Below are 11,718 nucleotides of genomic sequence, written 5' to 3'. Positions count from 1 at the left end.
ATGTATCATAATCTGCATGCACAAAAGAACGCATGCCCCAGAGTTCAATAAAGATTTGAATAAAAAACATGAACAGAAAGGTAGATTTGCACTTAAGCGTCATGTAGAAAGACTTCCACATTCCTCATAACGAGATAAAAAGATTTCAAATCTGCTTCCTGCTTTCACATTCATGACATCAGTATCACACATTTCCCCTCTTCCGCCGTCAGAATAAATAGCGCTGATTAGCGTGTTTGTTTCGCTTGTTTTGAGGCCGTTTCCTGAAAACCCAAAGTCAAACTACAGGTTGCATAAAAGCGATGCGTGAGAAACCCACTTGGCCCTCGCCGGCATGTTGTGCACTTCTTAATCAGAGGGGGGGAAACGGGAACTGATGTCACAGGGTCACAAACAGGATGCTGTGATTATAACACAATGAAAATGCTTGGCTGTGCTGCGAAGGCCCCGGAGGCCAAAGAGCAAAGCCTTAGCATGTGTTTGCCACTGTGACGGGGTGTGAACGAGGGTGTGCGTCTGCTTATGAGTGTGAGAATGATGAAGGTGGGGCAGGTGAGAGAGCAAAGCGTGATGGTCTTTCACTAGATGGTTGTGATGATGTTTGTTTTTCTTTAGCCGGATGCATGCTCGTCCAACTTTTTTCTTTCTACAAACAAGCTAGCTTAGATGAGGATTGCTAGGTCAACTTGCTAACAGGAAGTGTGTGAGGGAAAAGCATCCAGATCCTCTGCTCTGGGTGTTGATTGCTGCTGATTAGGGGGTGTTGACTATCGCAGGGTTTCTGTTAAATGGATGCGTTTGATGATGCTGATGACACATTCCCTAAAAAGGATTTTCAGACCCACTGGAACAAATTTAAAGACAAATCAATGGCTGATATTTCAAATATAACAGAGAGATCCGTTTTCTTAACATGGATTCACAGCTCCCATCTGGTTTCCCCTCCCCTCCGGTGCCAGCCCGTCTCCCCAGCTTTGTTTGCAGGAGCGGCTAGCACAGAACCGAGCATTGAAAAATTGCTCCTCTAACCCTGAAGGGGAGGCAGGCAGTTGGGGAGCCTGTAAGTGCTCGAGTGTGTTTTTTTATGTGCACTCTGTGTGTCACACACACGGGGCGAGAGGCCTGGCATATGCTGCTGTTTTTATGGCACCGCAGACTCACTCCGAGCTCCCCCCACGGCATCTGTTTGGTCTGCTGTGTGTGTGTGTGAGCATTACGAGGGGTGGGGAGGCGTTCCCCTTTGCCCTGCGCCTGGCTTTGTTTCGCCATTTCCAGCTTGAGGGGGTGGTATCCGTGGAAACGGATTTGAATTTCAAGCCAATTTAGGGCCGGAGAGAGAACGAGGGGTGGGCGAGTCGGAGTTGGAGCCAGAGGCGTTTCCAGGAATTACTCGAAGTAGTGATGGCACAGCCAGGGGGGGCTTTACGTCTCTACTTAAAGTCCACAACATTAAATATGATGCAGAGCAGCTGGATTTCATATTCATAAACCTGCTTGCGTGTAAAGAGGTCGAGCTGAGCAGCACTGGATGGAGTTCAAGCAAATGAAACCCAGATAAAGAAATAAATGCGAGACACATTTGATCATCTTTGATCTCAATTTCATTATTTAAAAACAACTCAAAAATAATTTCCTTTTCCATTCACTGACATCAAATTAAAAACAGTTTTCAAGGAAGTTTTATTCTTCAGAAGTTTGGTCCTTATAAATATGCATTATATACAAAATAATATTATAAAACATATAAAGAGCAGTGTGTCATATTTAAATTAAACTCTGGAAATAATCATTTTAAAAAATTACATTATTGGTTCTGTATTTTTGAAATTTATTATAGGCAGGCAGTGGTGTGACAGTCTTTTCTCCTTGTTTTTAGTCTCTTTGTTTCCTCAGTTGGGTTGCATAAAAACACTTTCTATGCAGACTTTCTCTTGGATCTTGCTGGCACAGCACTGACTATTGCGCTCCTGTGGTTTTCTCTTGAAATCCCTGTTGATTGAAAAGTATTTTCCTCGATTTATTTTGTAGTGCAAATGATCCAAGAACAGACAAGGGCACAAATTTAGCGTTCAAACCCCCTCTTTTTTTTTAAGGCTTCTAGTGAATTTGGGCTGCATACAATCTTCACCGTTGCGTGGAAAACAAAAAAAAGTCCAAGCAGTCATTTTCACGTGATTGACAGTTGAAGATTAGTTTCAGACATTCATAACTCTCAGTGTTTGGATTGTGACAGCGGGCGAGTTCACTCGTCTCGACCCTGAGTCTTGCATAGCAGGCGAAGATGGCAGGAGTGAGTGTGGAGGGGGCGGGGTCAAATCTTAGGCACCTTTTTTTACTGATTGGTTGGCTGTCAAAGTCTTCATGATTATCACACAAGGCCGGGTCATGGAGGGGCAATGATCCACCTTCACCTCCTTCTACTGTCCGAGATTATAAATTAATATTTCTGCAGTCAGTCTGTTTCACCGTCGTCGCAACTGAGAGAGGTCCTTCACTGTACATGTTTTGCATACAAACACTCGGTCGACAAAGTTTCTCAGTTCTGTTCCTGTGGTTCGTTTTTTTCCTCCAGTTCTCAAGTGTTCCAGAGCAGCAGTGGACGTCTCCAACGATCTCCAGTCTCTTCTCAGCATTTGTAAACAATCCAGAATGTGAAATTCTGCCTCGATTGTGTCTCCTTCTTCCCTCGCTTTCAGACCCCTCACAGTTTATACCTGCCAGAAAAAAAAGAGAGGAACATTTGTATTAGGAGCTCTTCAAAATAAAAGCCCCAAAATAACCCCATAGCTCAAAATTCTCCTGTGTTTTCGCAGCGCTTTTTGAACTGTTAGAGGTCACACGCTCCAGTATCAACACTATATTTTCCTTGGAAATGAACACCTTAGAAATTCCTCTAAATGCCACAGCAGTAAAACATAGCACCTCTGAGACCGAGCGCAGCCAAACATGTGTGAGGAATCAGTATGAGTTTGGACTTCAGGTCATCATATGGCCAAGATAAAGAATAGCCACTGTAATTTACAGAACATAATAATGCAGATGATTGGGCCTCCCCGAGGTCCGCTCAGCATACCACAACACAGTCTTTCTATGAATAGCATCATCCCCTGTGTCGTAGACGTTCCTGCATTAATGAGCGATTACGCATTTGGGACGAGTTGATGCATTTCAAGTCTGCGGAAATGCTGATGAAGATGTGTCTTTTCTTTGGCTTACCTCTGTTGCTATGACGCACTCCCTCCTCTCCTCCGCTATAACAAATACCGACTGGTACATGGAGTCTCTTGAGGAACATATCGTTGATATCCTACACTCCGGCTTTTCACTGCAAACACAAATCACGCTGTATGTTAACACAAACTAGAAGCACATGGTGGAGCGATGCATTAGGCGTGCACATATACAGTGAAGGAGCGGATATATGTGTCAGATGGATATAAACTGTGTGCACATGAAGAATGTATGGTTTCCTTGTCTGAGAGAAAAACAATTGGGGCTTATTGTTGGGTTTAAACAACTATGTGTAAGAGAGAGCAGCCGTTAACGGTAATTTCCACTCAGCAGGGTTCTATATATACACGCCATAAAGAGAGGAAGCCTGTGGAAATGTTCCAGTACTTGTACACACATTATCACGTTATAGTTAGAGTGCATATGGTTCGTCTTACCTGTACATTCTACTCAAGGGCATTTTGTCCTCTAAACATTTCTCGTAAATTAGACTTTTATCCTCTTGCGACTTTTCATCCTTGAACTCTTTTGATTTCGAGTTGTAAGAGTCCAAGTGATAGTTTTTGTGGATAAAGTTTGATTTCTCTGAATCGCAGTCCACCTCCAGGCCGATCTTCTGGTTGGTGTTTTTCAGCTGCGCCTCTGGGATCAGGTTATCTTTCTGCACGTTGGAAAGGTTGTTCATAGTCTCCGTGTCTCCCCGCTCTCTTTGGGCCTGCCTGTGGATGTGCCTCAAAGCCAAGCCCACCATGCACAACAGCACCAGCAGCGCCACAAGCCCCACGGCCAGAGAAACTGCCGCCCACTGGAAGCCATCTTGGATCTCTCCGTGGGTCACGGGAGAGGTGACGGCGGCGAAGGAGTCACAGCGAGGGCCGGTGAAGCCTGATGCGCAGACGCAGGTTGCTGGAGGTTTGCCCGGTCCGCCTCCTCCGGTGCAGAGACCCCCGTTGAGGCAGGGCCGAAGGGAGCACTCGTCCAGGACTCTGTCGCAGTTTCGTCCGCCGTAGCCGGCAGGACAGGCGCACAAGTAGTCGTTGATGCGGTCTTGGCAGGTGCCGCCGTTGAGGCAGGGGTTTCCGGCACACTCGTTGATGTTGGTTTCGCAGCGTTGGCCCGTGAATCCTGCACGGCAGCTACACACGCGCATGCCACCGTGGATCAAACAGAGACCACCTACAGAACAGGAGAGGAGCGAACAGTTAGCATCAACAAATACAGCTAGCATTAGCATCCAAAATGACAGGAATGTCAACATCAGACACAACATGATCTCTCTTAACCTTCCCATGAGGCTGCCTGAGTTCACACATCTCCATCAAATCGACAATCTAACCGCAGCACTGTATTGTTTTCCAACCCCAGAGCCCTCCGTGTTTACAAAAAGACAGAAATCGAGCTGCGCTGGATATTTGTCCCCTTTCATCAACAACCCCAGCGAGCTGTGGCGACATTTACAAGCTGCTGCTCGGAGCTGCCGAGTGTTTATACGGAGGACAATAGACACCAAGTTCCCACCAATTCCTGTTGTTCCACACTGCTTCCAGTTGCAGGAATTTGAAGGGGGGGAGAAAGAGCTAAGGGAAGTTCAGTAAGGAGGGGAGGGGGGCAAAGAGGGGAGGAAGACTGTACCATTAGCGCAGGGAAGCGACGTGCACTTATCCACTCTCTTCTCGCAGTTGAGTCCGGTGTAGCCGCGGGGACACTCACACATGTAGCTGCGGCCATTGTCCTTCTCCCAGCATTTGCCGCTGTGGAAACACGGGGAGTCTGCACACGTCAGCAGGCTGTGCTCGCAGTGGGAGCCTTCGAAACCTTGGGGACACTTGCACATATAGCCAACCTCCAAATTCTGGTAGATGGAGAAAGAAAGGAAAAGTTAGCTCAGCAATAAACCTGAAAAATCAGCCAAACGATGTGATGTATCTGTTTTGAGCTTACTGTGCATATCCCTCCGTTCCTGCAGGGGTTGCTGTCACACTCCTGCATCTCCAGCTCACAGTTGACCCCTGTGAAACCAGGCAGGCAGGTACACGTGTAGCTGCCCTGTCCCGTGTTCATACAGGTGGCACCGTTCACACAGGGCCGGTGATGGGTGCAGAAGTTCAGGTCTGCGGGAAAGAGAGGAGTGTTTGTTTACAAAAAATGCTATCTAGCTAGCTTCAGAGGAAACCTAATTCACTAATGCTTTCAGGTTAATTCGAATGAAAACAGTGTGCTAGTAATACGAGCACTCTTTCTAAAAGGAGCAGCAGCAGTGGTCTGAGTTGTCGGGTGTACCTTGGTCACATAATAGGCCTCCCCAGCCCTCGTGACAGTTACACTGCCATGGCAGCTGGCAGGTGCCGTGCTTACAGGCCGGGTACTTCTTACACTCGTCGCAGAACGTGCCCTGCCAGCCCTCTCTGCATCTGCAAAACACAAGCAAAAGAAATACCTTGATTAATCACAGTGTAGATCTCATAATTGCCACGAATAACATACCTGAATGTGGTACTTTAAACTGCCACTGTTAATTCTATAAAACATTCATTTTGCCGACTTTGATTAAATGAGTGCAGACGTCGATGCTTTACAGCCCCGTCACGGATTAGCTGGCGATTACATTACGAAACTGGATATCAATCATGTAGCAGGACATTAATAGCTGTGCACAGTTGGAAACAATCATTAAATACTCGTTTAAATTCATTAGAAAAAAATTAAATATTTAAACAGATTTTTTTTGCCGGAGTGCATTATAGTGTGTGTTGTGAAATCAGGCTTTAACACTGGTACTTTTCTTTTTGCCTTCTTCACAGATCACTTAACATTTTTTGTATTACCAAGGTTGATAAGATTATTTGCAATGTTAGCTCCACAACATATATGAAGGACATGATAAGTAGATGGCTAAAAGTATGTACATTGCATGAGAAAAATTAATGCTAGCGTGATAATGCAAAGGTGAAATATTGCTTTAAAAGAGTCTGGCAGCAAGCCAACAGTGAAAGCATTTCTCCCTCGTTTCCCATGAATATCTATTTCTCAGCACAGTGCGCAGAAACCTTGACAGCCTGTGAGATTGCGGGTCTAAAGATGTACTTTTAAGGTTGCAACATATTCTGCTGAGTGAGCAAAGGCATGGGCGCAGCCTTACGGTGTTGGGTATCTGGAGGGGTTTAACCTCAATTTGGGTCAGTTTTAGCGGTGGGAAACATGGATTTGTGTCTAAAAAAGAGGGCAGAATAGGATTCAGGAGGAATTTCTCACAGCGTGGGTGAGTGTGTGAATTATCCTTGCTAGTGAGTGAGTGAGTGAGACAGGGTAGTGACAAGAAAGGAACATGGGAAGCAGAGGAGTTGGGGTAGAGACGCAGGGAGACATGGGAAGGAAGAGCAGGAAACTGTTTGGAAGCAGGAATTACGGATGTGAAGTTGTATGTAAACACAATTTGTGGCAGGCAGAGTTACTAATGCTAATACAAACTTGAAAGTGAAAATGGATTTAAGATAAAAACAACCAAATCTCTCAGTGTGGATGTAACTCGCACTCTTCCCATGTGTGTTTCGTCCTACACTCCAACAGCCAACACGTATTTCAACAACTCACAATTATTAATACTTACACACACTCGCCAGGTTTGGAGCAGTTTCCGTTCCTCTCGCTGCAGCCCTCCAGACAGATAGCTGAAGGAAAGAGAAAAACATACAGTCAGTCTGCTGCTCTTTTTGCTAGCATATATCAAACACTTAAAGCTACTGTGAAGAACGCTTGGTTTGTGTTGATTTTGGCGCCCCCTGTGGACAAAACCATACCTCTTGACGCACTACTGATTTTGTCCTGTAAATGCTGAAGTGTTTTTTAACAAAAAATCTCATCCTACTTTCTTTAACAGTCATATGTATCACTCACTTTAAATTCTTGCCCTGGAAAATGTAAAAGAAGACAGCATGCAGTTAATTGCTTCGCCTGATACCTACCCCCTGCCAGCAGTTTCAGCACTAAAAATAACTACATAGAAATAATAAATCTTGTCGCTGATGGTCTGGTTTGTTTTTGTAGGTCATAAAGAGTAATCAGAATTTATTTCAGTCTGTTTCATTACCAGCTAAATAATCCTCACAGGAGCTTTAATATTACGCTCCAAACTTTCAAACTGTTAAAACTTAACCATTACGAAGTAACATTTTGGCCTTCTCATAAGAAATACTGTTAACATTAAATATTATGTTGTCAAAAGTATTTAAACAATGTAGGAACCCACCACACCAAGGCTACAAGGCCCTCATACTCCTGAAATAGCTAACTTTGAGCCTTTATTATGAAGAGCACGACGCCTCAATCCGTCTCAACTTTAAAAGCCACCATTTGATCTAAACCTGTCCGCCACACCCCCAGCTGTCACGCGGGGAAATCGGTTGAGGGTTTGTTTGTCCTGTTTTAAGTGTACCGGTCTTGCATGACACTGATTCTCAGGACTACATATCAGGCTGCTGACGGTAAGCGGCCGGTTTAGTCCAGAACAGATGCTCGCTCTCAATAGCAGACAGCTGTCACTATTGTTGTTTGTGGTGTGCCCAGAACCATATTTGCAGCTGCCACTACCGCGCGCCCAACAATGGAGGGGACTAAACATCGATGGCGCGTGGCGGATAATAATGCCGCGATTAACCTTGGCGCGTGCAGTCGGCCGAGCTCCTCCTATCAATGCCCGCGCGCCCCCCTTGCACCCGCCTGCGGATTATGTTACCGGGCACGCGCGGTACAGTAGTTAATGAGGGTACCAAAATATGTTTTTTTAAGCTTTCAAACACAAATTGTAGTTTATAGCTTCGACATAACGTCCTTTTAAAACAGGGTATGCCAGGTGAATACACACCTGTGTACGCTAATTTGAATATTGACAAGCTAATTTTCACTTACAGCTGTGCTCATTAGCCACCGCCTTTAATAAGAGTGACGTAGCTACTAATGCTAGCACATGTTTACCTTAAAGTCACAGTGTGTGTTCCTGCTCTATGGTGCTTAAAGGCTCAGCTTCTTCACCCTCCTCTAACTTGTAGGCCCAAACGAGCAGGCTTGTTTAAAATTGATGAATGGGAGAGTGAGAGAGGGGAAATTATAGTGTCTGAAAGATGCCCCATCTATCTTTCGCATGTATATTTTCTGTAGTCACCCACGATTTATGTGTCTGTAATTGTAACACGTGAGCCCATCTGGTTAGAATTTGGCGCCACAGTCAAAATAGCACATGCCAATTTCTCTTTCACCACCGAGTGACATGGATGACAGATCCGCTGTCACCCATGTGGTCGCATACATCCAGCACATGGTAACTATTACTCTCACGGTGCCTCCTTCCAATCTACTCTTTGATTAATTTGTTTTGGTGAAAAGGGCCCTTGGTAATATGGAGCCAAATGGCATCGGGCCTCCTCTTAGCCCCATTCACAGCTGTCCAAAAACATGGAAGTGTTGCTCTGTGATTTTCGACCAAGTGGGTTTGCACAAGTATAATGTCCCTGTTGTCATGCTAAGCCGTCTGTCCCTCAACCCGTATTCAATGAGCATTCGCAAACCCACAACCAATTACACATCACACAAATTATGAGGCGCATCTCTCTGAAAACGCACTCTACACCAAAATGGCCCTTCAGACTTGCCAGATATGATTACGTCATGTCTTGTTATAGAAGTCAACATCTTATGGCCTTAATGATGATCTCCCATGAGTCATTTTACAACTTAATAGCAGCTGATATCTGTAAATTGCTAACAAATCTTTTTCCTATCCAGGACCGAAACCATAATGACAAAGGTCAAAGGTCATATACCGAGAGGAGACGTCACAGAAACTGCTACAAGGTAAGGCCCTTTCACACGATTCTATGAAGAGTTCTTATAGTAACAAGCTACCACACCTAAGACACTAGCTAAAAGTCATCTGCTCACATCTGGATGACCCTCTCCTGACACAAGCCCAGAGCAACCAAGAACAACAAAACTCCAGTGTCAAATACAATAACACAACCAGACTGTTGATATACAGTAAATCAGCCTGTTCTAAACAAGCCTAATAGAAGATGTTTGGTTGATTTCTTACGTTCTTCGCAGTATTTCCCCTTCCAGCCAGGCAGGCAGGACAGCTGCCCGTCGCGGTTGCAGGTGTAGTGTCCGAATCGGTCGTCCCTGGGCGAGCATTTTTTGGAGCAACTTTCTCCGTAGTAACTTTCGTTGCAGATGAATCTGTATGAGTATCTCAGCTCTGTTTGTTTGCCAGTCTGCATATCCTGAGACCAGTCGGTTCCCACACCCAGCTGTCTTTGGATGGCAAAAAAGCTAATCAGGAAGTCTGGGTTGTTGGTATCTGCAACAGAGTAACAGAGAAAGAGAATTAATGTAGGGTAGCATGATTATGTTTTAATGTCAACAAATGCATCATAAATGGCTTTGGGGTTCAAAAGTCATCCACTTTGGCTTTAATAACCTGCCCACTTCCAAGCTGCATCCCTTATCAAACCGCATGCAGCTTAGATGAAAGATAAACTCAGGTTGAAATTTCCTCTTTCTTTTCCGTCAGCGAAAACATTCCCAGGCCCAGTCCCCTCTTCCAAAGGGCGGAACAGAGCAAGGTGTAAAATACAGGAAGATGCAGTCAGGACTTTTTGGCAGGCGCTGCATATTCTCACCAAAGCCCACAGCTCGTTCCCACGCCAAAAATAAACCAGAGGAAGTTCAATTGTATTGGGTATAAGAATGAAAAAGGTGTTCTGAAGTTCATAACAAAGGAGCGAAGAGGCGTGAAAATGAGTGAAAATTATGAACAATAATCAAGAGGCGAAGAGGAAGACGTTTAGTGACTGATCTGAATTTAACAGCCTTAATTTTGCTTCTTTTTTTTCGCATGTTTTTGTGTAGGAAAAAAATAAAAAAATAGGAAAGTGGTTGGAGAGGCTGATGTGCGAAATGTACAGGCAGAGCGCCCTCCTGTGGTTGAAAATGCTGCACTTACCTACAGGTAGATTTCCATAAGGTGAATGCCAGGCTTCAATTATTAATGAAAATGACCCCTAAGGAGGAAACACATACAGTTAATTAAAATCAATTGCATTAATTCTTTAAACAGAGCTTTTAATTCAGAGATTAAAGCTTACATATTGTCCTTTTCTAATATATTTTACAGACTGCTGATGGTTTAAAAAGCTTTGTAAGAAGAAAAATGTTGTGGATTTTAACTGATCGACGCAGCAGTCCAACCTTGTTTACAGAGAGAGTATTACCTAATGAAATGGATTAAATGAGCTGACCAATAAATGCGCTCCCGAAATGCAAAGCAGCTCCCTGAAAACAACATCATAACTGACGCTCTCTAATCTATTAAAACAAATAAAGTGGATGCACAGCTCCAGGCTCTTACCGGCCAGCCAAATTTGAACGGTATCTGAATCGGTCTGGGTAAAGTGTCCTTGGCGCTGAAAGAGTTTGTCCCCAGCACCGCTGTCATTGTACTTCCAAAGATGCACTCCCCGGGCGACACCACGGCCTGATAGTTCTTCAAGCAAATTCTAAAATAAGTCCTGCAGTTGGGTTTGCACGCATTCCCGTTTGCCAGCAAACCTTTGTGGTTTTTAAATTCGTGCAGATCGAGCTCAAAAACACCGGACCCGAATACCTAAAAAGAGAAGGACATATATGAAACAAACATGGGAAAATAAGAGGCTCTCCATGTGGCTTTCTGATGAGGTGTTTTATCCTCCCTCATACCTGTGATATCAACGTGGTGCTGAATGCGATTGTAAAGGTGAACCAGGCTGCCATCCTTCTCGCTTCTCCAGGGCAGCCGCGTCACCAGCCAATAAAGCAGCAAAACCTTCCTATTCCAAAGTATTTACACCAAGGTAAACAGATGGAGAATGAACAGAAATCTTCTTCAAACGCGTATAAATCCTTCTTCACTCCCAGGGAGTTCTCCTGTAGCTCCTCGCTGCCGTGCGTCAAAAGCGTCCAGAGAAAGCGTCTCCAATCTCCAAGTTATCCAAAGGTGAGTGAAAGGGAAATATCCACAGCCGCGCGTCTGTCTGTCTGTCTGTGTGTCTGTCAGCAGGCGTCCCCTCCTCGCGTGGTACTGTACTCCACAAATAGTCCCTCCGCTGCGTGCGCGCGGATCAGAGGTTGTTTTGGTGCTGAACTTGGTGCGTAAATGCGCCACGGATGTTCACCACTCGCCTTATTACTCGTGAATGAACCGTGGCGTGTCTCCTCCCAGATATATAGACTTGCACTGCGCTGCTCATTACATAAACTGTCAATCACCCCCAACTGACACCGCCCACTTTACATATTCAACCCCCTTCCCTTCCAACCCAACAACAATTATCCAGATTTAATACCCACTGGCACTGCGCACACTGACCACCATGGATACTGGGCGATTATTAACAAGCCCTAACATCTGTTGACTTATTTTTAGCGCACAATACGCCGGACGCACATTTACTCACCGTG

General features: G+C 44.9%; 1 protein-coding gene across 1 annotated transcript; it reads right to left on the bottom strand.

Annotated features, from left to right (window-relative positions):
• Window positions 1–1,676: 1,676 nt before the first annotated feature.
• dll4 (delta-like 4 (Drosophila)) lies at window positions 1,677–11,435 on the bottom strand. The gene is made up of 11 exons (XM_069657193.1): window positions 10,978–11,435; window positions 10,631–10,885; window positions 10,226–10,283; window positions 9,317–9,580; window positions 6,839–6,899; window positions 5,512–5,642; window positions 5,173–5,342; window positions 4,864–5,083; window positions 3,669–4,407; window positions 3,217–3,325; window positions 1,677–2,714 (listed from the first exon to the last, which is right to left on the bottom strand). The coding sequence occupies exons 1-11, from the start codon at window positions 11,029–11,031 to the stop codon at window positions 2,709–2,711; spliced, it is 2,067 nt and encodes a 688-aa protein (XP_069513294.1). The 5' UTR covers window positions 11,032–11,435; the 3' UTR covers window positions 1,677–2,708.
• Between the last annotated feature and the right edge of the window lie 283 nt (window positions 11,436–11,718).

Source organism: Semicossyphus pulcher, unplaced genomic scaffold (assembly GCF_022749685.1).
Source record: "Semicossyphus pulcher isolate SPU_LCO1_2020_fin unplaced genomic scaffold, fSemPul1.0.p SCAF_11, whole genome shotgun sequence".
Lineage (NCBI taxonomy): Eukaryota > Metazoa > Chordata > Actinopteri > Labriformes > Labridae > Semicossyphus > Semicossyphus pulcher.
Note: the sequence above shows the minus strand (reverse complement) of the source record. Positions and strands in the feature narration are given on the sequence as shown.

Coding starts and splice junctions, on each gene's coding strand:
- dll4 (XM_069657193.1), bottom strand. CDS start 11,031: ATGGCAGCCTGGTTCACCTTTACAATCGCATTCAGCACCACGTTGATA. Junction 6,900..9,316: donor GGGGAAATACTGCGAAGAAC/GTAAGAAATCAA, acceptor TCTTTCCTTCAG/CTATCTGTCTGGAGGGCTGC. Junction 5,643..6,838: donor TCCAAACCTGGCGAGTGTGT/GTAAGTATTAAT, acceptor TGTGTTTTGCAG/ATGCAGAGAGGGCTGGCAGG.